The sequence below is a fragment of the Callorhinus ursinus genome, unplaced genomic scaffold, assembly GCF_003265705.2.
Source record: "Callorhinus ursinus isolate GAN/ISIS: 27379988/994484 unplaced genomic scaffold, GSC_fseal_2.0 scaffold38, whole genome shotgun sequence".
Classification (NCBI taxonomy): domain Eukaryota; kingdom Metazoa; phylum Chordata; class Mammalia; order Carnivora; family Otariidae; genus Callorhinus; species Callorhinus ursinus.
This window is the reverse complement of record NW_027397100.1, coordinates 13,840,075-13,867,077: the sequence shown is the minus strand read 5'-3', so window position 1 is coordinate 13,867,077 and position 27,003 is coordinate 13,840,075. Positions and strand designations below refer to the sequence as shown.

The 27,003-nt window shown below is 54.2% G+C and overlaps 1 protein-coding gene across 5 annotated transcripts in view; it reads left to right on the top strand.

Moving 5' to 3' along the window:
• Positions 1-26,486, top strand: part of HM13 (histocompatibility minor 13) — a 39,627-nt gene extending 13,141 nt beyond the window's left edge. Inside the window, exons 3-13 of one of the 5 annotated variants that reach the window (XM_073880599.1) lie at positions 1,789-1,871; positions 6,942-7,030; positions 8,719-8,858; positions 8,955-9,080; positions 10,318-10,375; positions 13,566-13,649; positions 16,639-16,675; positions 18,649-18,751; positions 23,119-23,204; positions 24,965-25,168; positions 26,031-26,486. In XM_073880599.1, the coding sequence (XP_073736700.1) occupies positions 1,789-1,871; positions 6,942-7,030; positions 8,719-8,858; positions 8,955-9,080; positions 10,318-10,375; positions 13,566-13,649; positions 16,639-16,675; positions 18,649-18,751; positions 23,119-23,204; positions 24,965-25,115 (957 nt within the window). In that variant the 3' untranslated portion in view covers positions 25,116-25,168; positions 26,031-26,486. The remainder of the gene's footprint in view (positions 1-1,788; positions 1,872-6,941; positions 7,031-8,718; positions 8,859-8,954; positions 9,081-10,317; positions 10,376-13,565; positions 13,650-16,638; positions 16,676-18,648; positions 18,752-23,118; positions 23,205-24,964; positions 25,169-26,030) is intronic. The other 4 variants (XM_073880600.1, XM_025876400.2, XM_025876401.2 and 1 more) reach the window with 4 other exon arrangements.
• Positions 26,487-27,003: the final 517 nt, after the last annotated feature.

Below are 27,003 nucleotides of genomic sequence, written 5' to 3'. Positions count from 1 at the left end.
CAGCCGCAAACCCCGGGAGCCGTCCTCCCTGCTCTTCCTGTCTTCCAGCCGAGGCACCATCCTCTGTCTGCCAGACTCTGCACTACCCTCCTCACGGGGCTGTCTGCTTCGCCCCTCACCCTGTGGAGTCTGTCTTCCACACAGCAGCACAGGGTACTTCTCAGGCCATCCAGTCACGTCACAGCCCTGCCCTCAGCCTCCAGTACCGACCTGGCTCACACAGAGGAATCCAGTTTTTCTCATGGCACTGTAGGGTCTCCCTGCCTCTTAACCTTCCCAGCTTCATCTCCTGACACCATCCTATTACTCTCTCAGCTCTAGACTCACAGGCCTTGACTGTTCCCCACACACGTAAGCAACATACCCACTCCAGGACCTTTGCACTCACCCTTCCATCTGCCTCCCATGCTCTCCCCCTCGAATACCCTCACAGTGGCTCCGTTACTTCGTTTAGGTTCTATACCTGAATGAGGTGAGTATCTTCCCATTGGGAGGCTTTCACTGGCCATCTGTCTGAAAGAGCAGCTCTCCTCTCTTCTCTCTGTCTCCTTGCCCTGCTTTGCTTTTTTTCTGAGCATCCATCACCACTTGACAATATATTGCATATCTGTTTCCTTTGAGATTCTCTCTTTCTCACTGGCACATGAACTCCATGAGGGCAGGGACTTTTATGCCTTATTCCTTGCCGTATCCTCGGTGGTTCACATGATGCCATGCACGTAGTAGGCAGTCAGTACCTGTGAGCTAAATTAACGAGGGGTGGTTGTATCAAGGAGAGCTGCTCTGAGCTGAGGGTTGAAGAAAGAAGGGTGGCCTAGCTGAGGAGAGGAGAATGTCCGGGGCAGAAGAGCACGTGTACAGGCCACCTGTCTGTGGCGGGGCTGTGGTACAGATAGGGCCCCACAGAAAGGCCAGGGTGGCCACAGCTGAGAAGGTCTGCTGAGGCCCAGGTGAGGGTGTGGGCCTGGAGCTTGTGAAAGCGGGGCGTTGGGCAGGGGAGCCACGCGGGCGGACAGGCATTTAAACAGATTCTGTAACAGCCTCCTTGAGAGTGCCCAGTGCCCCTGTGCCCCATACCACAGCACATCGTCCCCTCCCAGCCGGAGGCCCTCAGGAAAACAAACTCAGCAAAGGATGAACGGGAGGGCGAGGCAGAGCCTTCCCCAGAGTCCAGAGTCCACAGCAGTGACATGTGGCTTTGGAGTACCATGAAAGGGAATATTTCCCAGTTTTCACCTGACACACTGAGAAGCAAAAGGCAGGGCCTGCTGTCACAGCTTCCAGCCATCACCATGGGAAGAGTCCTCCAGGAGAGCGTCGTGTAGACGTTGGGACAAGGCACAAGCGACTTATAAGTAGCGTGCTTGGGGCCTTGGTGGCCACCGTAGGGGGCCCCCTAGATTTTTGGGCAGGGAGAAGGAAACGTGGAAGAGTGCATTCTGAGGTTCAGATGGCTCCCTTGGGGCGCTGCACTCAGGACTGTCCTCCCCTGCGTTTCCATGCCAGGACTCTGAGCACAGACAAAATATTGCCTGTCTCCAGATAATGGAGCCACCTGGCACAAATATACAGACTCCTTTGGGTGTGCATCTGGGGGCCTGAGGGTCCTCCCTTTTTTTCTATAGCCACAGAAGCTAGAAGGCCCCTAGCACTGTCTAGATTCTTCCTGCCACCGTTCCCAAGTTCCAGAGGGGTGAGACCAACCTCCAGAAGAGAACCGGGGATTCTGGTTTCATCATAGCCATTGGCAACCCTGATTTCCTGTTTCTTTTTTTATTTCTGCCTCAGATATTCTCCCAGGAGTACATCAACCTCTTGCTGTCCATGTATTTCTTCGTGTTGGGGATCCTGGCCCTGTCCCACACCATCAGGTCAGAAGGCATCTCTGCAACATTTGAAGCAGCTTTCTCAGGAGCCAGTACAGGGTCCTGGATGAGAACATGACCTTTGGCGTCATTCAGAGCCAGGTTTGAATCCTGGCTGTAAAATCCGAGGGCAGCTTTCCCTTGGGGTACACCGTGGATGACCTAGAATAAGAACGATAACCTCTGTGGGACACAGTTTCCTTACAAGGACTGATAAGAGTATCCAGTGGGTGTTTCCCACCACCACAGTTGTTGGGAAAGTTATTTGTGAACAGTAACATGATGTTACTTGTCACGGCACTGAGATGGGTAATACCAGCACCACTTGCCAGGTGTTGTAGCCTGCCCTGCACCAGGCGCTAAGCCCAGCTTCTCACACATGATCTTATTTCCTAATGAGAGAGAGGCAGTATAGTGAGAACTTAGGAGTGCAGCCTCTGGAATTTGATTACCTGAATTTGAATCCAGACTCTGCTACTTAATAGCCCTATGACTTTGGGCAAGTTACTTAATCTCTCTGGCCTCGATTTCCTCAGCTGAATGTGGAGGAAAATAATCGAACCTTCCTTATGGGTCATGGGAAAGCTTTTAGCCGAGTATCTGGCACTTAATGTGTCCAGTAACTGTTAACTGTCATTGTTACTATTACTTCCTGTGCTACCCTGCCAGGTAACTTTATGAGGTTAGCTTTTGCTTTTAATCCTCTGTTATCTTTGGAAACTGAAGCTCAAAGAGATTAAGAAATTTGCTAGGATCACACAATAGATAAGCAACAGAGCCAAGATTCAAACCCAGGTCTGAGTGGCCCCAGAGCCACCTTCCCACTGCCACCCTGCTCAGACGGCCACGTGCTTGTGTCTGTTCAGTGGGGATGAAGGACCTAGGCCGGGGACCTCGGGGTGCTGCTGTTAGTGTCGTGGACAGGCCAGTTCTCCATGTGTTGTAAACATTTGGCATTCCCTAGCCCTGCTTACTAAATGGGAGTTGTGTCCCCAGTCCACCCCCTAGCTTGTGACTACAGAAGCGTCCCCAGTGTTTCCATCTGGCCCCTTGAGGTGGTACAGTGTCAGGTTGAGACCCACTGACCATGAGGTGGCCAGCAGACCAGGCAGGGTCCCAGAAGGACGGAACGCAGCTTAAAGTCAGCTTTGAAGGGTGGGAAACCTGGAAGAGGCGCGAAGGAGAAAGGGAAGCTAGGAGCTAGTGAAGGCATAGTCGGGATCTTTCTGCAGTAGTCAGAGAGAAAGCTGGGGAGGAAGTGCTGGGCCTGCTCACAAGAGGCATTGAAAGCGGGGTGAGTTTGGCCTCGTTCCTGTAGGCACGCTGTCAGGACAGTGTGGTACTCAAGAGCGTGGGTTCAGGAGACAGTTGGCCCTGGGACCAAGGCCTGGCTCTGCCAGCTCTATAATTTGTGTAAGCTTCTCACGCCCTCTGAGCATGAGTTTCTAGAAAACGGAGACACCATGAGCACCTCCTCACTGGGGCATGGGAAGGATCAAGTGAACCACAGCTATAACATGGCTAGAGCACAGTGCCAAGTGCACTGTGAGTTGTGCTTCTTGTCCAGGGTCACACAGCTGGGACTGGAATTCTGGTCTTTTGACTGAGTTCAGTGTTGACTTCAACTATACCTGCACTTTACCCATAAAATCTTGTTCCAGCCATCTTACAAGAATTTTAGTCCAGTCCCCTATCCTAAAAAATGAAGGTGCAGAGAACCTACCTCAGTGACTGGGACCTAGCAAAATGGTGGCAGACCCAGCCTCAAAGGGCAGAGCTCTCTATCTGATGGGTCTGGGGTGGGGTGGGGTGGGGGTAGTCGCCTCCAGGCACTGGAACCCCTCCTTCCCCATGTTGATTAGGATCCCCCTAATTCTCATCCATCCTACCCCTGCATCTGTGAGAGGCTTGAGATTCCTAGGCCTCCCAGTGGCCCAACCACCACCTCAGAGAACCCGGTGTGTTTTGTCTGTCTGTCTTTTAACTAATTAATAATTTTGACTGGTAAAAATTATTGACAGAACCAACAGCAACCGAAACTGCACGTGGTGAAATATATTGGTGACTAAAACTTAACAGAAGAATCATTTTCTTGATAAAATTAGAGCACAATATTTGACCTGGGAAAATCAGACCTCATAAACACAATTGATGACCATGGGCAGGAGGGATGCTCACCACACAGTGTCAGAACTGTCCTGTGAAAAATTTTATATGGACCAAAAATGGAGGGATGAGAGAAATTGCTTTGAAAAATTTACATGGAAAAGAACTGAATCAGATGCACATAATTTTAGCAAAAAGGGGGGAAGGCATAATTTAATCATGTTATTTAGAAAGCTGAGCCAAAAATTAAATTTATTTTTCTCCTTCAGTTAAATTGAGTTTTCTGAAATACTTTTTCAAAGAAAGTCTATGATGTAGTCAGAATTTCCATGAGCTGTTTATATCCACAAACTTAGAGTCAGACCTCCGTCAGGATCTAAACCAGAGGGTCTGAAGGTGGGATTCAGGGAAGGTGAGTCTCTGAGTGGTTGTGTGACCGCTAGGATTCACAGCTGGTAGGGGCAGAGGGGGTTTTGAGCCCAGGTCTGTCTCACTTCACGGCCCATATTCTTCCCAGTTGGCAAGAGTGGAGGGGAAACAGATGTAGAGAGTGGGCTGGCCACCCCCTCTCAGCAGTCCTGCGACAGTCCCCGGAGGACTGGGGGGACAGACCTGCTGGAGGGCTGGAGGCCCCGAGCCAGCTCAGCCCCCGGTGGGGATTCTTGTGGATCCTTCCACGCCTGCCGCCACCCCCCAGCCTGCCACCTCCCTTCACCTTGCCAGCCACCAAGACTTGCAAGACCATGCCAGAACCCTTCCTGCCAAGGGAACCTCAGCTTATTTTTATCATCTCTGAGCTCACACCCCATCCAGCTGACTTTAGAGGGAAAAGGGCCCATAAGGCCAAAATCTGCCACCCCAGGAAGAAAAGGTCAGTTTTATCGACCCTTGTTTTCCACTCAACCAGGGGAGAAGGGCACCAGGATGTGGTTTCCCAGCAGGAAGCAGTGACCTTTAGGTTTGATGTGAGCCATTGAGGGCTGGAAAATCTCTGCCTGCTACAGAAGTTTGCATTCAGAGGCGTTCAGCAACCATTTACCAGCTGCCTCCTAGGCACCAGGCCTGCCATGGGTGGGGTGAAGGTGATGAGACAGGACCCCCACTCTCAAGTTCAGGCTTGCCAGCCAGGTTGCTTGACTCTTGCTCTCTGTTATCCAGCAGCGCTTCTTTGCTCGGGATAACCAAGTCATCAGTCTGGAGACTTCTTACTTGAAGTCAAGGTGGCAGTTAAGCTTACAGGCTGGGCTGCCAAGCATTCATTGAATCCTCTTAGTAACTAAGAGAAAGATAACTAGTGCAGTGTTCCAAATGAGGAAACAGTTGCACAGAACAGTTAAGTAACTTTCCCAAGATCACACAGCTAATCAGTGGCAGAGTCAGGATTTGAATCCAGGAAGTCTGGCTCCAGCATCCGTGCCCTGAGCCACCGCGCTCTGCTGGTTCAGAAGCTAAGTATCAAGCTCCTGAGCAAGAGGCCAGCCTACAGTGAGGGGCTTAGCTCCTCGGGCCTTTTCTCTGCCTCTGCCCACACACTCTGGCTTCAGGCTCTCCCAAAAGTGATTCAGTGAACTGAGCTGAAAGTAGCTTCCAGCCTCATCTGTCCCAGCTTCTGCCCCCCACTTCTTCAGAGCCCTCCTGTGGAAGCCCACTCCCAGTTCCATCTGTCCCAGCTTCTGCCCCCCACTTCTTCAGAGCCCTCCTGTGGAAGCCCACTCCCAGTTCCATCCTTGTGCCTGCCACACTTGTGTTCACAAAGCTCTCTCGTTCATGCCACAGCCCTGCAGACAGGGAAGCTGTTTGACAAGTGGGGAAACAGGCCCTGAAATAGTTCTTAACTGCACATCCTCTTTCTCCAACCCCCAGGGTCTTAGAAAGGGAGCTCCCTTTCCCTGCCTTTACTGCTGTGCCCTGGGTACCTCTTGGCCCGCCTCTTTTTGGGAACACCATTCTGGATTTGCCCACCTCATCAGTCATTGTCAGTCTGATCCAGTATTGCCAAATGCTTCTGAGGTCAGGTTCTGGACAGGTGCCAACGCTGAAGGAAGCTCAAGAGTTCTTATATCCCTGTTGTGGGTCCAGAGGTGGGCTAAGCCTCTCTCCTGCCTTCTCGCTTATCTTCACAGCAACCGTTTGAGACACGTGGTATTGTTATCCCCACATACAGCTGAGGAGATGAGCCACTGAAGTGACTCGCCCAAAGCCACACAGCTGGGGTGTGGCCGCATAGTCTTCTGGGCTGAGCTGCCCCGAGGGCCAGGCTGGGCCGGAAGGCCCTGATGTGCACATCTTTTTCTGAAGGTGATCCAGAAAAGAAAGTTTCTGTTCCCTGCCTGGCCAAGGCATAGAGTATGCTGGGTGATCAGAGACCATTTTTCCAGAGATGAGGCTGAGCCCTTCCTGAACAACAGAGGCCTCATGGAAAGAGTGAATGTGAGGTGCTCCTCCCCCCTCCACCCTGAGGCTGTGATTCATCTAGCTGATTGAGTCCAGCTGAGTTTATAAAAAACCCAGGCCTGACAAGTCATGGAGTTGGGGGGTAGGCAGTAGCCATCAGGTCATCTGACTTAATAGGTCTGGAAGAGAGTCGAGGAATACGCTTTCCCGACCAAGGACTCTCATAGTGCACGGACCAGCTTTGGCATCAGTTCCTGTTCTAAAACTGCATTTTACATGGAAGTCTAGGCCTGCTTTGTGTTTCTTGGGCAATAACCAAGAGGCAGTGCAGAAGCAGTAGGATTCCAGAGACCTATGTTTGAGTCTCAGCTCAGATGGGGAGTAAACCCTGGGCAGTGACTTAGTCTGGGGGCCTTTGTTTCCATCTGGGGAATAGGGCTGATAAGTCTTCCCCATCAGGGCCGCTGTGACGGTGCTGGGAGGAAAGAGCTGTGAATGGATGTTTCTGGGATGGTGTTGGGGCTGCGACTGCCCATGGGGGCCCTGTGTGCCGACCTGCTTTGTCTTTCCTTCCAGCCCCTTCATGAATAAGTTTTTTCCAGCCAGCTTCCCAAATCGACAGTACCAGCTGCTCTTCACGCAGGGCTCTGGGGAGAACAAGGAAGGTCAGTGCTGCCCGCTTTCCCTTGCCTTGGGGATCCCTCACCTCCGTTCCCCTTTGTCTCCAATATAGGGTCTCTCCAGTAGAACAAGGGATGGAAAAGGTGGGCTCTGGAAGGAATCACATTGCCTGGGTTCCCACCCCTGCTCTGCCACTGCCTACACAGGGGACTCTGGGTGAATGCCTTTTACCTCTCCGAGCCTTGGGTGTTTTCGATTTTGTTTCATCTGTAAAATGAAAATGATACATCTAGTACCTCCCTCATAGGCGTGTTGTTAGGACTGGGAGTCAGCGATTAGGGGAGCACTCAGCACATGGCCTGGCTTACGGTAGCACTCACTAATGTTGGCTAGCGTAGCTCCTTGTATCATACCTGTTTTTAATGTGATGACTCTCCCACCTAAGACTTAGAAAGGGGGTTCTTTGTTTAAAAAAAAAAAAAATGAAAACTCTGTCACCTTGGAGAAATCCTGGGCTTTGGGGGTTTGTTTGGATATGAGTTCTAGTGCTATAACAGGGTTGGCAGTGGCTTGACCAAATGAAAAGTATTTCTTGCATAAAAGCCTGAGCTTGTGAATGCCACTCTCTCTCTTACGGGTGTCTGCCACATTCTGCCTTATTCCTAGAGAATGGTGACTTAAAGTCATTCCTTTTTGCATCTCGAGTGCGTCTGTGCCCAAGAGATGATTGTTGAATTTAAAAAAGATAAAAAAGGCTAAGCTTGCACCACAAAGTCTTTGGGGTCCAAGGTTCCATCTGTCTGGTGCTCTGCCACCGGGTGGCCCTTTAGGCCCAGGATGGTGTACCGTTACCATATATCATGGGCCCATTTAGCTACAGGGCAAGCCAGAAGATGTGGCCATGAGCTGATTGGCTTCATGTCCAATTTAAAAATCACCAAGATGCTTCCTGAAACCAATACTATACTGTATGTTAACTAATTTCAAATAAAACCAAAAAAAAATTCCCCAGGGTGCTGTTACCACAAAAGAGAGCACAAAAATTGCGGCCAACCAGCAGGCTGTTCCACTCTGGAACCTGAGAGGGATGGCTACGCTCTGTAACCTTGGGCAAGCCCCACCACCTTCCTGGGCTTCCTCACTAGGAAACTTGGAAGTGATGGAGAATGGCTAAGAGGAGTGTCTACCACAGGGCCCCCCTCAGGAGCACACAGGGACTCCCTCCTGCTTTTTCTCCAGGCCTCCAGCTCTTACCTTCTTCCTCTTCCTCTTCCTCCTTTGCTGGTGATGTAGGGCTGCCAGCAACCTTCCTGGTTTCTGTTGATGGCAAAGTAGGAAGATTCCTGAATGGACTGGGAGCTGGCTAAAGACCTGGGCTCAGTAGCAGCTGCCATTGATTGAGCACCCACTGTGTGCCAGGCACTGTGCTGAGTGCTTTGTGAGGACCATCTCACTTGCTCCCCAGAGCAGCCCTATCGGGGAGGTGCTGCAGTCCCATTTTTACAGAGGAAGAGACTGAAGCTCAGAGAGGGAACTGCCTCCCCCAAGGTCACCTGGCTATAAATGCAGAGTCTGTGCTTCCAGCACCAAGGACCACCTCCCACTGACCCTGTGCCAGGCCTTTGTTCTCCCTGGGCCTCCAGTCCCTCCTCTAGGAAATTGGGGGGGGGGGTTGCTGGGGAGGCTCTGACAGTGCCCACAGCCATGCCCTCCTCCGTCCAGGGGCTGACAGGTGGGAGGGGCAGCCCCGCCCCGGGGAGTGGACTTACCCGGCCTCTCTGCCCAGAGATCATCAATTATGAGTTTGACGCCAAGGACCTGGTATGCCTGGGCCTGAGCAGCATCGTTGGCATCTGGTACCTGCTGAGGAAGGTAAGGAGCCAGAGCCTGGGGCGGGATGAGGGGAGCATGGGAGGGGGCACGGGGCAGGGTAGCCAAATAGACCATCTCACTCCCACCTTCCCCCAGCACTGGATTGCCAACAACCTCTTTGGCCTGGCCTTCTCCCTTAACGGGGTGGAGCTCCTGCACCTAAACAACGTCAGCACCGGCTGCATCCTGCTAGGCGGGCTCTTCATCTACGATGTCTTCTGGGTGAGTCGGGCTGGGACCCAAAGGGCCCCTTGGCAGTTGCCTGGGTGCCTCAGTTGGTTAAGCATCTGCCTTTGGCTCAGGTCATGATCCTGGGGTCCTGGGACCCAGCCCTCTATCAAACTCCCTGTTCAGCGAGGAGTCTGCTTCTCCCTCTGTGCTCTCTCTACCTTTCTCAAATAAATAAATAAATAAATAAATATATATATTTATTTTTTTTTTTTTTTTAAAGGGGGCCTTGCCTCCTCCATCCCTGTCTCACGGCAGTCCTCTGATGGCCTGGAGATTGAGACCCCAGAGCAGGTTCTCTCTGGGTCCACTTGCCCTCATCTATGAAACAAATGAGAGAGCAGATTCCCCACATGGCTTAGAGCCCACCCTGTGCCCCAGGCCTTCCAGCCACCTCACTTCTTCCTCCCGGTGGTCCCAGCAGAGCTATTCCTTTCCTGTGTCTTCCCAGCAGTCAAGTTGAGACTCCCGAGAAGTTCAGGCAGGGGTGGTTAATGCTGATGAATGGGCCCAGTGAGGGCACCAGTCTCAGGACAGAGGCTGCTGTTGGCAGCACGCTCTGGCACACACCAGCCCTGGGCTGAGGGACGTGCCACGCTCACTCCTGACAGGCATCACTGAGGGATCAAGGTCAGCCTGACTTAGGCACCTTTCCCTGGCTTCAGGCAGCCTCTTTCCCCCTTAAGTGGGTGGTGCTAGAGGACTTTATGTCCTAGGAGGGGCAGAGCCCTGAACAAACAGGACACCTGGCCTGGGCCATCAGAGGCCCTTTTCCAGCTCCTTTAAATTGCCCTGTTTATTGCCCAGAACCAGGAGTCCCATGAGGTGTCCATATGACCAGTATCAGTAGCCACCTAATCTCAGCTTCACATCTGCTCTGGAGCACCTCCTCACTCCCTGCCCCTGTCCCTGTGGATCTCAGGCAACATTGCATCAGGAGTCCCTGGGACAGGGCACCAGGGTGGCTCAGTCAGTTAACCGTCTGACTCTTAGTTTCTGCTCAGGTCATGATCTCAGGGCCTTGAGATCGAGCCCTGCGTCAGGCTCCAAGCTTAGAGAGGAGTCTGCTGGAGTTTCTTTCTCTCTCTCTCCCTCTGCCCGTCCCCACATGCGCTCTCTCTCTAAAAAAGTCTTAAAAAAAAAAAAATAGGAAAGAAAAGGAGTTCCTAAAACAGTGTTCCTTTCCCACCTGGCCCTCACCTCCCTCCAGACTCCTGTCTTCTCCTCCTAGGTATTTGGCACCAATGTGATGGTGACAGTGGCCAAGTCCTTTGAGGCACCAATAAAATGTAAGTGACCACATCCACCGTGGGGAGCCCCTCTGCTTCTACCTCGTGGCCCTTCCCCCTCGTGGTCCCTCTTTTGGTTGGTCCCTCTCCCTTGGCTCTTCCCCACACATCTCTTCCTCCTCCAGGCCGTCCCGTGTCTCCAGCCTGGTTTCCTTCCCCTCCTTGATAGATTCATCTGGCTGTGTTCACATGCAGTCAGCCTCTGCCCAGGTCCTGGTGTCCTGCCTCTTGGCCCCAGTGTAGTGTGATACGGGATGAGCCAGAGGAGAGCAGGCACAGAGGAGGGTGTCTAACATAGCCTGCAGCGGGGCATGCGGGGGCTCTCCAGGAAAGGGGACTCCACACTGAGGCCCAAAGCCTCTCCCTGGGTGCCTTTAGCTGGCGCGGTCTGTCCCACGCCCCTCACGTGGCTCAGGTTTTGTTCTTCCATGTAGCTACCGCATTGTTGGTAAAGATGAGATAATCCAGCGGCCGGCATGTGGGCGCCAGTAAGCAATGCAGAAGTGTTGTCATCTCACTCTGTAGCAGGCCTGTGGCAGAGCGCCTCAGCAGCGCCTTACCCTCACCACGTGCCGTCACCGAGAGCTGGCTGTCCACCCCACTGTCTTCCGCATGCCCACCTGTCCCTTCAGCTCATCACCTCGTGGTCCCAAGCTGGCTGCCACAGCTCCCAGTACTGACTCCTTACCCAGCCATGTCCAGAGGCAGAGGGAGGGAACTTTGCATCTGTCTCATTAGAGAAGGAGGTCTTTCCCCACAGGCCCAAATCCAAACTGGTCATCAGCAGAGGGGGTGGGAAAGCCTGATTAGCTTTGAGTGGAAGGCTCAGACACCCAGGAGCCCCCTCCTGGGATCGCGGGACCCGAAGAAGAGGGTGGAATGAGTCAAGCTGGTAGCAGGGAAGAAGGGGAGAGTCCTGTTGGGAAGGCCTTGGTCTTGGGAAGCAAAGCACCATGGGCACTGGGCAGCTAGGGTGAAGCTGGCCCCAGAGAAACAAGAAATAACTGTCCTCCTCAAAGTCTTGCTCTCCACTGCTGCAGACAGGCCTCCATGAGCCGGACAGACACTCCTGGCTACACACAGCTCCCAGGTGCTATGGTCCCAGCTCAGTGACCCCGGGGGAAACAAGTTTCTGCCAGCTTTGGTTTGAATAAACCAATGGGCCCATGAGCCAGGCCCTCCTCCTGGGGAGACAGGATCACGATGGACAGGCCCGGGTCGCTGCCCTCCCCAGTGTCTGGGAACAGAGTATTTGAGTTGGCAGCCCCCCGGAACCAAGGGTGTAAAGCAAGACAGTTCTGCAGCAGGAGAACAGATGCTGGGCCAGCTAGAGCAGCAGCTATTCCCTACATGCCATGATAGATGGAGCCAGCCAGGGTGCCAGGAAAGCTTTCCTGCAGGATGAACACGTGTTTACCAAGGAAGCAGGGGCCGGGTGGGCCTTTGAAAGAGAGAGCAGGGCTTCAGTAAAGGGCAGAGGCAGGGAAATGCACAGAGGGCCCTGGGAGCAGAGAATCAGGGAGGGAACGTGGCTGAGTTTAGGGGAGCAGCAGAAAAGAGACCAGATTTGGGAAGCCAAGAGTATCATGCCAGGAAGCCTGGACTGCCCAGTGGGCAGTGAATGAGCCACTGGAAGGCTCTGAAGAAGACAGTGACACGATCATACTTGGGTTCTGGTGTGGGGAGAAGGCCCATCGCCCTCCACTGCTAGGCGTAGAGCTCAGGCAGGATAGCAGAGCCCTGTCAGGCTGCCTGGACCCAGATCTGACACTAGCTGGTTGGGTGACCTTAGGCAAGAGACTTCATTCACCTCTCTGGGCCCTGGTTTTCACATCCACCTCTCAGAATTGAATGGTGCTAGGATTGGGAAGATCGAATGCCGAGAACTGTAAATCACTGTGACTATGCATTCAGGGTGGGAAGAAGTAGGTGGCGAAGGGCATCTGTGTGTTCAGTAGGGAGGCATAAGCTCACCTAGAACCCCCAGTGTACCTCTGCTTACAAAGCATTGGCCAGAGCTGGGTCATGTGGCCACCCCTAGCTGGAAGGGAAGTCGGGAATTCAGGGACCAGGGTTGTCCAGATTGTCCCAGCCTTGTGCCACTTGATCCATTCCCTGGGAAGGCTGCCCCACCCAGAGTCAGAACTGGGTTAGTAAAGAAGGCATAGGGTGACAGTTAACGATGTGCCAATCATCTCATTCTCACCACAGCTCTATGGGGTCAGTTCTGTTATACCCATTCACAGGTGAGAAAACTAAGGCACAGAGCAGCTAAGTAACCTGTGCAAAGTCACAGAGCAGAGCCAAGATTCAGACCCATGCAGTCTCACCTTGAAGCCCACACCTAACTGCCCTTCTGCTTATAAGGCGCTATGGAGGAGCTCCTGGGTGACTCAGTTGGTTAAGCGTCTGCGTTCAGCTCAGGGTCCTGGGATCAAGTCCGCATCAGGCTTCCTGCTCAGCAGGAAGGGAGTCTACTTCTCCCTCTTCCTCTGCCCCTCCACCTTCCCCCCCCCACTTGTATTCTCGTTCTCTCAAATAAATAAAATATTGAAAAGAAAAAAAACAAGGCGCTATGGATGAGATCCAATTATAGTCACCTCTTGCCATAACTAGACACAGAGGAGGCATTTCTTTCCATCTGTGTTTATCTAAACAAGTCGGTCAGCATGATTTTTGAGTGAAGGCCTTCAAGTAAGGAGTTTGTAGGAGTGTGGCCTTTTTCCCTTTGGCACATCCAGGAAGGGCCTCCAGCCCAGGCTACGCCTGCTGCAGAGCAAGGGCCACCAGCTGCCCCTACCCTTGCTGTAGTGAAACGGAAAGCCTATTAGATGTCAGCACTGCGTGGGCTCTTTGGTCTCTTTCATCCATGTGGCTTTTGGGTCAATCCCACTTCACCAGAGGGTTCCATAGCTACCGGAGAGCACTGAAATGGTGTGCTGTGTGAGTTCTAGCTCAGTAAAGGCAGGCAACCTTTGATCTCGATGGTCCTAGATTCTTCCCCCTCTAACCCGCTGTGGTTCCAGATGGAGACTTTGCCCTTCAACCTGTCACCATCCTTGTGCCTCTCTGCTTGCCACCCCCCCCTTTATATGCAGGTGTGTGAGTTTCATGCAACAGAGCTAGGGGGCTGGGAGGCCATCTGAACCTGCCTCTCACCGATGCCTTGCATCCCTGTCTCCCCCCACAGTGGTGTTCCCCCAGGACCTACTGGAGAAGGGCCTCGAAGCGGACAACTTTGCCATGCTGGGACTCGGAGATATCGTCATTCCAGGTGAGCAGGCCAGGGTGGGGGCCGCAGTGCAAGCGGTGGAGGGTCCCGAGGGGAGGAGGAGGACGAGTACTATGATGCAGCCTCGCCACCGGGAACGGGCCAGGGAGAGGCCAGGCGATTCCAGACACCCAGCGCTGGGTCAGCCCAGGGTCGAGCACAGTCATGTACCCGGCCCTGAGCCAGGCAGCGGGGGGAGCAGCAGTGAGCAAGACTGTCCTCACAGAGCTTCTGGTCTGACTGAACAGACATTACTCCAGAACAGCAAAACAGGATGTCTGTGACAGACTGAAACACATTCTGTGAGAAGCGTATCTCGTGAGCCTTCGCACGCATACCTGCCCCTTGCCGGTGTTTACGAGTGGTCCCGATGTGCCCAAAGTGCCAGATTCCCCGTGGTTCTCCTCCCCCAGTCCCAGGGAGAACATGGCTGTGTGTGTGGACACGGGGGCACCGTGAGTGTGCGCGCCTGTACTCTTCGGCAGAGGGACGTGTGGTACACACCTGCCCGTCCACATGAGCGGACCTCGGGACCGTCTGCATGTGGGTGCTAGTCCGTGCACCTGGGCTCTGGGCACACAGCCCTGGGGGCCCGCAACCTTGCCTGGCCTTGGGGCATCAGCAGCCTAAACTGCTGGTCCAAAGCCTCAGGGCAAAGCCAGGCTGCTGCTCTGTGGGTCACTGCCATGGCTGAGCCTCGGATGTGTGTACCTGCAGATCCAGGCCTGGTGCCAGGTATCCAAAGGGCACACTTGTTCCTGTAGTCCAGAGGCTCAGAGTCCAAGGATGAGAAGTACCCCTGGTACTCGCTTGAAAGAAGAAAGTGTGGAACAAATGAAAAGCCAACCTATTTTCCACTCTAAGAAATGATGGTAGTTCTAATATCCTGGGATGGTACAGGCACTTCCGTTGTGACACTTCGATTTTGTGTGGCAGTGCAGGAGAGGTTTTCTCTTTTACCAGCGAGGAAACTGAGGCTCAGAAGTGAAGGGACTTTTACAACTTCATGCACCGGTAAAGCCCAAGGCCAGGCCCCAGCCCAGGTCTTCCGTCTGCAGAAAAAGCCTTCCCTGTCAGAAATGGGCCATAACAATAATGACAATAAGAAGATGATGATCACCCCAGCGGCCACGGGTCAGGCGCCTGCGGGGTGCCCGCCACCGTGCTGGCTGCTTCTCCCACGTTGTCACTTTGCTGCTCCTAGCAGCCCAGTGAGGTAAAGGGTATTTCCCTTTTACAGACAAGTAACTGAGGCTCCAGTTCCCAGGCACATGGGGGTATGGCCTTGAACCCGAGACTTTCCATAACTTGCAGTGCTGTGTGACGGGGAGACGCAGCTCCATCAGACTGAAGAAATCGAGTCCCCGCAAGCAACCAGCTCACCGTGCAGGGCATGGGCTGCCCCAGGCTCCCCCCACCCCCCAGACTTTCCCAGTATCCTTGGCGGTCATAGTTCTGCGCTTGAGGTGTGCACAGGACACCCCTGCATGTACCTGCATATCTAAGTCTTTATAAACAGTTTCAGTAGTTGAAAGTCCATTGCACCCTCGGAGCGCCCCAGTGATATTCCTCAAAGAATAGGCTGCTGCAGACCATTGTTTTGAGGACCAGATGCATGATTAGCGGTGAAAGCTCTTAGCAGAGCTCTGAGCCCCGGATGAGTTGGAGCACAGTTGTAGAATTCGGCCGCCAGGGGGATGCTGAGTTCCCAGCTTTGTTTCCAGAAAGGCAGCATTTGTCTTCTCTCTCACCCACCCACTCCCTACTCCCACACAGTCTCAACGTCTTTGGGGAGGACTAACTCCTTTCCCGATTTAAAATCAGTCATATATTGAGGCGCCTGGCTGGCTCATCAGTGGAGCATGCAACTCTTGATCTCGGGGTTGTGGGTTCAAGCTCCACATTGGGTGTACAGATTGCTTAAGGATGGAATATTTAGAAATAAATAAATAAATAATAAGATAAAATTAGCCCTATGCTGCCAGTCAGTGCTTCTGATCAGCTAAATGAGATTCAGCCCTTACCCTGTCTGAGCCCAGAGACCAATGAGGGAGACAGACACAGATGGTTGTGGTGTGTGAGCAACATGCAGAGGTTGGCCTGGCTGTCTGTGTCTCGGGGAGTCTTGGGCTTCTGGGGTGTCTGGGCTGGGATTTGAAGTGCCAGTAGGAGTGCAGTGGGTGGACAGAGTTAATCATCCTCTACTGCGCTCCCGCAGAGCCTCCTGATGGTCGGCTTGGTCCTACGCCTCCCTCTAACCAAGCAATCGCCACACGTGTGTTCAGAATCTGTTTAGGGTGTGTTCCCTTCCTCAGGGTAGAGACCCAGTTCCTCCTTGTGCCCCACGGCCCAGCATGGCTGGTCCATCCCCTTCATCTCCTGCTCGGGGCTGCAACCTTCCCGGCTCCTTGACCCATGCCACACCCAAGCCCCTCTTCCCTCAGGAGCTTTGCATGCGCTTTTCCCTCTGCCTGGCAAGTGTCACTTCCTAAAGAAGCGTTTCTTCCTCTTCCCTTCCACTCCCCCTGGTCTGGCATATCCCCGGATATACCTTCCCATGACACAGAAAGCACCCTTTCACAGTTAGGATCTTATATTGAGTTTTGTTCCCGTTTGATCAGCATGTCTGCCTCCTTTCGCCTTGGTTGAGCTCTGTGGGTGCAGTGATTTTGCTCCCTGTTGTCTACAGTGCCTGGTACTCAGACACACTGGGCCCAGTGTGACACAGTATGGTGCTGTGTGGTGCCAGGTCAATGTTGGTCCCAGACCAAAGCAAACTCCTGGGGGCTTCTCATTGTTCTCATTGTTCAGGGAGGCCTGATGGTAGAGGGGCTGTGTTGGCCTCCAGTGACTGCTCCATGACTGGGAACACCAGGTTGCATGTTAGTTCACTACCCCGCCCCTCCCTGTCCCAGGCAGGGGACTCCGTCCCCAGGCCTTCCTGAGGTGCTGGCTTCCCTGCCACCGTCTAACCCTGGCTCTCTGCCCACAGGGATCTTCATTGCCTTGCTGCTACGTTTTGACATCAGGTAAGCTACTTGGAAACTCTAGCCCTCAAGCTCCATGAGTGAGGAGCCTTCCCTGGGCAGGGTACTCCAGGGGTTCCTTGGTGGCTTTCAGGAGCCCAAAGGAGGTGACCTGTGATCAGACCCTCCACCTCTGCAGCAGCCAGTGCAATTCTGATTCATCTGCACTTTGAAGTTCTGAGTGTTCAAAGACCCTGTGGCCAAAAGGAAAAAGGGATCACACTCCCAAGAGATTTAAACCCAGAAGGTCCTAGTGGTACTCAGTGCTTTCTCACTGCGTGACCTTGGCAAGTGATCTGACCTTTCTGGGCTAAGGTTTTTCGTTCTTCACTTTGTGGTAAACAAGAGCTCCGACCTCGGCATTACCAAGAAAACCTGGAGGGAGCGCTGAGCACAGGGCCGCAGGGAGACCCAGCCGCAGTCCAGTCGTCATCGTGCATTATCAGCCCGGGCTCAGGTCACTGTGTCCCAGCTGCTCTGGCTGCTCCCCGCATTCCCCTCACTCAGATTTGTGCAGTCCACTGTGGAATGTAAGCACAGGGAGGGAAGGGGGCCAGCTTGAGTCACCACTTCCGACAGAAAAGGTTGCACTGTTAGCGTAGCTGAGCGTGCCACCAGCAGGTGGCGCTGTCTTCCCAGTGGAAGGTTCGCAGTAAGTGCACTGAATTTTTTTTAATTTTTGTTATGTTAATCACCATACATCATTAGTTTTTAATAAGTGCACTGAATTTAAAGGTGGTTTGTGAGCTTTTCTTAATCTCCTTGTGCCCAATAATCGCAAAAGCAGTAATAGTGTTGACAGTGATAACAAGAAACTGTACCAGTGTCCGTGAACTCGAGTTTGCCTGTGAAACTTGCCCCTGTTCACGTACATGTGGGGTATTTGTATAGTACCACTCAGACCTCACACCCACGGGCTTCCAGACAGCCTTTGGGAGGGACCTGGCCAGTCTGTAAGTAGAGGCAGGTCTGTGCCAGCTGGCTGTACTCCTGGCTGTTCAGAGGTGACACAGAGAGAACCCCATGAGCGTCCCTGGACCACTTGCTAGTGACACAGATTCACGTTTGGCTGCCGGCACCCTTAGAAGCAGAATCTCATTCCTAGCCTGGATGGGCAGGATCCGCCTGCCTTTCAGAGCTGGTTCCAGAATCCGTGCAGCGTGCCCACAGCGGTCAGCTTCACCGCCAGCCCACACCAGCGGGCCCCCAGTGCACTCGCAGCTCCGGGCTCAGCAGCATGTGGGGCAGGGAGAAAGGGGGTCGCGAGTACTCCTTCGGTCCACAGATGGCGCTGGGCACTGTTCTGGGTGCTGGGGACACGCAGAGGTCATGGAGCTGAGGTCGCAAAGGGAAGTCCTGTAACGGCAGTGTGATTCAGTCCTGAGGCTGCTCTCGGATGGCTCGCCTCCAGGAAGCCACTGGCACTTTATCCACATAGTCAGCAGGTCACGGAACTGTCACGTCCACTGCACTGAAGAGTAAGTCAGCTTTGCAGCTTCTGCATCAGTGTCGCCCAAAGCATGACTCACCCAGATCAGATTCACCTGGGTGGTTTCTCAAAATGCAGATGCCTAGACTTTGCCCCAGACCTAGTCAGTCAGACTCCCCGGGAATTGGACCTGGAAGTCTGTTATTTTTTGTTTTGGGGGTTTTTTTGCAAGTTTTCTAGGTGATTTGTATGCTGGCTAAAGTCTTAAAGCCGCTGTTCTGGGTTAGGCACTCGATATTCACAACCACTGAGCAGATGGATCGTGGTTTTCCCATTTTGCAGACGAATAAACTGAGGCCTAAGGAAGGGAAGTGAATTGTCCAAAGACCTATAGCTGGGACAGTACCAGAACGCACGCCCAGTGCCAGCCTCTCAGCCATCCCACACAGCCTCCCGGGTCTTCCCCAGCTCCCCCCTCAGAAGAGATGGTGCTGCTCCCATGCCTGCAACTAACCCCCCTCCTCTTTCTCCCCACACCTTCCTGAAGCTTAAAGAAGAACACCCACACCTACTTCTACACCAGCTTTGCAGCCTACATCTTTGGCCTGGGCCTCACCATCTTCATCATGCACATCTTCAAGCATGCCCAGGTGAGTGGGACTGTACTCCGTATGTGGGGAGTGCTCCCACTGGGGGTAGCAGGGACTTCCAAACATAGGGCTTATTTGTCACATACCCATGCAATCCAGAGGTAGGTGCTCCCCAGCAGTGTCAGAGTGGGCATGTCTGTGACCCTTGGCCTTTCGCCTACGGCTGTTGCAGAATGCCACCAGCTGCTCCAGGCAGCACAGTCTGTGCTTGTTGCCTTCATCAGGAAGGCAAAACCTTTCCCAGAACCCTCTTGGCAGATTGCTGCTCACATCTCAGGGGCCAGATCAGTGTCACATGGCCCCCACTGCAGGGAGCCTAGGAAAGAGGGGCTGTGGCTTCTGAGCCTCTGTAGTGGGGCAGACAGAATAGTATTGGGGTGGGTGTTGGGTGTTTCAGCCCAGTGCCCACCTTACCAGATGAGTGATAAGGTGTCAGGGGCTCTCTCCTCTGACTCCCCAAGCAGGCCAGCCTCTGCTTCCTCCTCCCACCAAGGTGGGTACTGAGCTGCCACAAAGCGAATCAGGTGAGGTGAAGGCTGAGAGTTGTCGCTGTGGCCTGAAGAAGGTAAGACCAGGAGGGAACAGCCAGCAGACAGGATTACTCTCTACTGGACATCAGAGCACTTCCCGCGTGCCGGGCTCTGCTGAGTACTTCATGCGGGTCCTCATGAGCAGATGAGGGGACTGGAGGTCAGGTGCCACACGGCCAGCGGGTGGTAGAGCCAGAGTCCAAACCTGTGTCACCTGGCATCCAAGCCCAGGCTCTGAACCCCTGGCAGTGGGAAAGGCCGGGGGGAATGAAAGCTGAGGGGACGCAGGTGGGAGGAAGTCCACACTCCTCCATCTGTTCACTGCAGGGCTCTGGGCAGATTGTTGAAGTTACGCTTGATTTCCCTCAGTGATTAACTAAAAAAAAAAAAAAAAAAAAAAAAAATTGGGATAAGTAATAGTAGCCAGCTTGGAGCTTTTTGAGAATGAAATGAGTTAGTGTAAGGAGAGTGCTCAGAATTTCGCCTGGCCCCGGTGGTATTAGCTGTCATTGTCACTGTCCCCTCCATCCTCCACTCCCCCTGGCCTCCTCCTACCCCCTCCCCAGGGCACACTAAACTCTTTTGCTCATTAACTCACTTAGTCCCTACAGTACCTGTGATAGTTATGAAGTAGATAGTAGTATTCTCATTCTACAGAAGGTCCAAGGTCCGGGGTCCCCTAGCCTGGGGAGAAACCAAGAACCGGTGAGGAACCACCTCTCATTCATTTCTACTCCAGATGGCCTTGGGAGCTGTGTCGGCCGAGAGTGACACTTGACAAGGAGGTCACCAAGAGTGATTGGACCTGGCTTGGGGGACTAGCTTAGAGGCCTCTGGGAAGTCTCTGTTCCCAGCCCCGTTATGTTCCAATCTGAGAGCCATTCCCCCAGAGGCCACCAGGTGGCAGCCTTGCCTTCTGCCTGGGCTAGACTCCAAGGATCCCATTGGGAGCTCCCACACTGGCTGGAGAAGCGGTCCTCTGTGTGGGGACACTGTAGCCTAGAGAGAAAAGGAGTCTTCCTGGGTCACGCAGCAAGTCGAGGTAGGCCCCAGCTGGAGCCCTGGACTCCTCACCCTTGGCCCCAAGCCTGTGCTACTCCCCAGCGGCAGCGCAGCCATTGTCCCATCATCCACTTGGGCATCCCCCTGGAAAGCTTGGAAAGAGAATGCAGGACACAAGGGGAACCTGTTCCTTGAGGACCCTCTTCCTTTCCAAGACCCAGGCAGTCCCAGTGCCAGCAATTCCGTAGGTGGAAGTCACCACTGGTTATGTGATCTTCAACTCATGGAGCCTCTATCAAAAACCCACTCCAGGGGCACCTGGGTGGCACAGTCGGTTAAGTGTCCTACTCTCGGTTTTGTCTCAGGTTGTGATCTTAGGGTCGTGAGATCGAGCCCCGCATTGGGTTCCGCGCTCAACGTGGAGTCTGCTTAAGACTCTCTCTTCCTCTCCTGCCCCTCCCCATGCACTTGTACTCGCATGCGCTCTCTCGCTCTCTATCTCCTTCTCAAATAAATAAATCTTGTTTTAAAAAACCCACTCCAAGCCAGAGGTCTGGCAGTCTTCTAGAAAGGCCCTTCAAGATGATCAGGTGTCCTCATTGTACAGAGAGAGGGAAGCAGTTTAGTCAGGGTCACAGAGCCGAGCCAAGGCTGGGTGGAAAGCCAGGAACCCTGACGCCCACCTTGCTGTCCCAAGCTGTACGTCCCAGCCTCTCCACAGCACTGACCTTGGAGAGGTCCCCTGGTTCCTTGAGAGGAAAGAAGAGAACTTATAGTCCTCTGATAATAGCAACCTCGCTGCCTCCCACAGCAGCCCTTCAGTGGTTCCTGGCTCTCAAGGCAGGCCTTGGGGGAGCTAAGCGTGTACCATCCTTCCCCTCACCCGCCTCGGGAAGCCCTCTGCTTTGCCTGGTCTGGTCTTGATGAGGACTTAGAGACGGACGCACCAAGACCCCACATCCTGGCCAACTCTGTGGGGGAGGACAGTCCTTTGCCTCTTCTGATTCTCAGTCTCTTCGTCTGTAAAGTGGGTATGAGGAGGCCTTTTGAGAAATTAAATTCTAACAAGTTTATATTTGTTTCATTTCGGTTCTGTTTCATCAGTCTCTGCGTTTGCCGTCACTATTTTCTTTCTGCTTTTTGGTGTCATTCTTTTTCTGGCTTCTTAGGGTGAAAGCTGAGATTATTTCAAGTCTTTTTCTAATAAATGCACCTAGAGTTATGTTATAAATTTCCCTCTGAGTACTCCTTTGACTGCCACTCACATGTTTGGGGTAGACTTTTGTCATTGTCCTTTCTGTCGCCCTCCAAAAGACCTAAAGCCTGACTTAACCCAAAGCCTAACTCATAGCAAATACCTGATACAGCAGGAGAAGCTCAGCCACTTTTACATGCCGCCTGTGACCCTGGGCGATTCCTTTCTCCCTGTCTAAACCTCAGGAGCATCATCGTAGAACTCAGATTGTGTTTTTAGCTTCGAGGGTAGTATGTATGAAGTGGTGTGGTTCACAGGCCACACGTGGCAGGTGCCAAGAAATGGTCGGAAGGTCAGGCTTGGTGAGCTCTGGAGCCCTGTTCTCTGACCTCATTCGCCTTAGGAGTGAGGTCTCCTCACCCTTACTCTAGTCATCTCCCAGACACCCTCTTAACTTTGTGAGCACCCCTGAAGAAGCCATTTGCTTAGTATTGACCAGGCCCTCTCCGGAATGCCAGGAATAGAGCAGTGACCAAGACAGCCGTGGACCCTGCGCTCATGAAGTTCACAGCCTAGCAGCAGAGAGACTGAAGTCTATGATGGCAGAGCGATGCCCCGCTCCAGATTGCTGGCGAACGCTGCAGGGGGTGGCAGGGGGCCCCGAGAGTAGGCAGCAAGAGGGCCTGGCTCCCTGCCAGGGAGGGCTTCCCTACAGAAGTAACAGCAGAGCAGAGACCCAAAGGAGGAGGAGTCTAGGCAGAGATGGGAAGAGCATGACAAGCAGCAGAAACTGCACGTGCAGAGGTCCTGTGGCTAGAGGTGACGAGGAGGACCAAAACAAGGTCCTCCAGAGTAGGACAAGAAGGAAGCAGGGTTCCATCTCATGGGGACTTCAGGCCACTGGGACATTGGGGGTCATGGAGGGTTGAACAGTAATGTCCAGCTTTCAGGTGCTGCAGGGAAAGGAATAGCTTTAGAGTCCGATATGCCTGAGATCCAGTCCCCAGCTGACCATTTAGATATCTGAGGCCTGCGCTGTCCCCTCTCCTCGCAGAGCAGCAGCCTTCCTCCTGTGAACAAGGAGAATGGTCACAGGGGATATAGAGATGGACGGAAGTTCTCAGGAGGCTGAGCTCAGGGTAGTGTATGCAGCAGGTGCACCGCCTTGTCCTCCAAACCCAGCTTCACCAGGAGGCTCCTCTCAGGCTCTAGAGCCAGACTGCCTAGGTCGTCTCACTGTAACGGCATCTAACAGCATCTCCTGGAGCGTTCGTTAAAGGTGCCAGCTTTCACCCCCAGGCTAGGGAAGCAGAATCTCTGGGGATAGGACTGACCCAGGAGGTTGCTTGTGTGAACCTGAAGTCCCAGGGGATTAGGGTACTGCCAGCCAGACTCCGGGGTATCCTTAAAGCCCTGCATGCTTGACTTTGTTTGGGTTCCCTGCATTCCCTCCCAGGGAGGAGCAGCCCTGCTCAGGGAGTCAGGAGCCCCAGCTGTGGGCCCAGGCACCCACTGACTTGCTCTGGGAACCTGGGCAGTCATTGTCGGTCAGTCACACCCTGGAGAGGGTTGGAGTGATGGGCATGGCCCTGAGCAGGTGCGCTGCCCAGGAGTTGGTCACCAGCTCTGTTCTCTCACAGCCTGCCCTTCTGTACCTGGTCCCCGCCTGCATCGGCTTTCCTGTCCTGGTGGCACTGGCCAAGGGGGAAGTGACAGAGATGTTCAGGTAAGGCAGGGCAGGGGGCAGACATCTGCATGGCACAGGTGCACCTGCGGGCAGCTCGTGGAGCCTGCCAGGGCTGCTTGTGCACGTCTCCGGGGGAACATTGTTCCCGCCACCAGCCCCACCCCTTGTCCTTTCTGCCAGCACGTGGGTGCCTGGCCTGTGGCACCAGCAGGAACCTTTCTGCAGGTCTGGGAGCCAGGGGAGGGCAGCCCCCACATCCAGATGCCTGCTGGGTCTTTGGAAGGGACTGGCCAGTGTAGTTCCCTCCCACCCCAGGCTGCCCCACTGTCAGGAGCCCTGGGTTCCCAGCCTGACTGTGCCGCCATGTGACTTCAGGCAAGTCTTTCCCTTTCCCAGCCACAGCTTTCCCATGTGAGTAATAGGGAGGATCCTAGTGCGGTGGGAGGTGCTCCAGATTGGAAATCAAGGGTCAGTCCCTGTTGAGCCGCCTCAGTGGCTCTAACCCATAGCTCTGTCTCAGAGCGAGTGTCTCACTTGCACTCATACCCCTTCCCCACGGCCACATGCACAGCTGCCACACTCTGTGCACAGCCCCACCCATACCCCAAGGCCTGCGTGACTCCGACAGGTGTCTGCTCCCCGGCACCACTGACCCCGCCCGCCAGGGACCCAGAAATAGCCTCCAGCTGCGATTGAAGCTGCCCACTCGGAGGCCTTCCGTCCCGCTCCCCCTGCCTGGCCCCCGGTTGGCCCTCGAGTGCCTGCCAGGGCTGTCTGTGCACCTGGCTGCCTGCAGGGGAACCTGTGACTCACCCCTCCCCCGTCCCTGCCTCTGCCCTCCCTGCCTTGCCTAGAAGCCCCAGGCTCCCGAGCTGCCTGCCCATATCTCCTGGCTGGCAAAGCCCTGTGGACTCTGCGGCCAGGCTGGGGGATGAACTTGGGGGCAGATCTGGGGACAGGGGTGGTATCTGATCCCTGAGCTCAGCACCTACCCTCACCCTCTGGCTCATCCATTCTCATCCACCCCCCTGCCTTGGGGTAACCATCTCCCCCTTCAACCCCAGTCCTGTTAGGTCCACATTGGGTCAAGCTCTGCCCCTCCAGAGCCCGGGCACCCGCTCAGTGCTTGCTTTCCTTAAATGTTCTACACTTAGGGACTCTGCGCCCCTTTCTGGCCCTGCCCCCAGGAGGTTCTCGGGTTGAGGTGAAAAATCAGGTTGGTCTCTCTCTTCATCTCTCTCCCTAATTCTCCACCTTACCTTTTGTTTTACTTTTCCCTTGAGAGGTGCTCTCTCTTTTTTTTTTTTTTTTTTTTAATTCCCTTGGCTCACGTACTCACATGGCTCAAAATTTCATAGCCGGGAGAGGGAAGACCCCCTCACGCCCCAGCCACCCCGGAGCTTGGTCACACATTCAGAGACGGCTTTGCTCCCAACAGCACATGTGCGCGTGCGTGTTCCTGCACAGATGGAGGCACTCTCAGAACATTCTGCATCTGGTTTTTTCACACAAACAGTAGATCTCAGAGATGTTTCTGCAGCAGCACCTGTACATTAGAACGTCCTTGTTCTTTTGCACAGCTGCATAGTGTCCCTTTGTACAGGTGCATTTTTTTTTATCCACCAGTAAGTCCGGCTGCTTTGCCACTGTGTCTGAAAATGCAGAGGAATATAAAAAGAAGACACAGCTCTGCGCCCTGCTCCTTGCAAGAGAAGTCTCTGTCCCTGCTCCCCCCAGTCCCCTCCCCCAGTCTTTTCCTCTCCATCTCTTTTTTTTCTGTCTCTCTGTCTCTCACACAGCTACGAGTCCTCGGCGGAAATCCTGCCTCACACCCCGAGGCTCACCCACTTCCCCACAGTCTCGGGCTCCCCAGCCAGCCTGGCCGACTCCATGCAACAGAAGCTAGCTGGCCCTCGCCGCCGGCGCCCGCAGAATCCCAGCGCCATGTAATGCCCGGCAGGTGCCCACCTGCCTGCTTCCCCCCCACTGCCCCAGGGCCCAAGGTAGGGCAGACACCCCAGCTCCAGTGGACGGGGCAGGGAGCATTGCTAGGGGCAGGCAGCAAGTGGTGCCTCCTCCATGGTCACCAGGCAGTCACTGCACCCCGCCTCAGGGCCGGGAGCAGGGCTCTAGAACCTCGTTGTCCTCACCAGTGGTGTGGGGTTCATGTGAGAGAGCAGATAGCAACAGCCCTTGTTATCCGGGAGTAGATACTCTTACTGCTGGCCTCTCTATAAAACCCTGGACAGATCACTTTCCTCTTCCGGAGCCTCTCTCTGTTCACCTGAGTGGGCACATTCCTGCCTCTTGGGGTTGACCTGGGGAAGAGATACGGGTACCATCCTTGGTGTGAACTCAGTTGCTCAATAAACGGGGCCCATAGCAAGAGCTAAGCCAGGGTGGCAGCCTTCTAGATTGGCACCTTGCCACTTGCCAAGTAGAACAACCCCCTGCCTGCCTGCACCCTTGGGGCTGAGTTGTTTGACTCCTGCCATGCACCCTGGGAAGCAGCCCCTCTCCCGTAGCTTCGACCTGGCTGCCGCGTTTTCTTCTCCACTCTCTCCAGTGGAAGGTGCATGAAGCTTAAAGTTAATCCACCCAAGCCCAACCTCTCCTCCATCTGCCGCTGCCCTTTACCACCTCTTGGCACCACCAGGCACAAAGAAAGGAGAGCAACCTGTCTGAAAACGGCATACAGTGGGGCCGGGGCCAAGTCCTGGAAGACGCTGGGCCGTGAATGCCAGGCTGGTGTTCCTCGTGTGCCCAGGGATCTTCCTGGGATGGCGGGGAGGCGGGGCCTGGAAGTTCTGCTCTCCCGCTCCTCTAAAGGTGTTGTTCTTATTGTTTTGTTTTTTCTTTGGTCAGTTATGAGGAGTCAAATCCTAAGGACGCAGCAGCAGTGACAGAGGGATCCAAAGAGGGAACAGAGGCCTCGGCATCAAAGGGGCTGGAGAAGAAGGAGAAATGATACGGCTGGGGCCTGACCCTCTGAGGGCCAGGCCAGGCAGGCGGGGGCAGGCCAGCACAGGCCTGCGCGGGCAGAGGCATCGGAGGCCAAGGGTGCGGGAGGCCGGGCAGCTTCAGGAGAGGGACGGGGGCAACAGGATCCCTCCAGCGGGGCCTCCCATGGCCTGGTCCCTTCGTCGTCCTTCCCTGGCCTTCCTCTGCCCCTTCCCATCCCCTGCAGGCAGCAGCAGCCCCAACTTCCCTCACCCTCCCAGATGCCAGGCGGGAAAAGTGGATCTGATTTTTAGATTTTTGTATTGTGGACTGACTTTGCCTTACATTAAAAATTCATCCCAGGGGTGCCTGGGTGGCTCAGTCGGTTAAGTGTCCGACTCTTGATCTCAGGATTGTGGGTTTAAGCCCCGTGGTTGGGGCTTGAACTCCATGCCCAGTGTGGAGCCCACTTAAAAAAAAACAAAAAAACAAAAAAAACAGTCATCCCATTCTTCAGGCAGGCCACTGTGCCCCTGGAGAGGTTCTGTGCACCCGGCATCTTTCATTGCCTTTACTGGCTCTCACTCTCCCACTCAGAAACTTCCTGGAAGCCCCTTCCTGGGGACTGTGAACTCACAACCTCGGGGAGAGGCCCTGACCTCCGTCCAGGTCCTTCCCTCCTCGTGGATGCCAACCTAGTGGCTGACTGGCTCTGCACGCCAGGGCTGCCTCTGGCCAGCAGAGGGGGCCCACGAGCCCTCCTTCATTTCCCCCTTCCTCCCCATTCAGCTTGCTTCACATTCCTCCCAGCACTTGGGGGCGGTGAGGCAGTTCGACAGGTGCTCCACGTATCATCCACCTACCCCAGCGCGGCAAGGCGGGGTACCAAAAAGCTGAC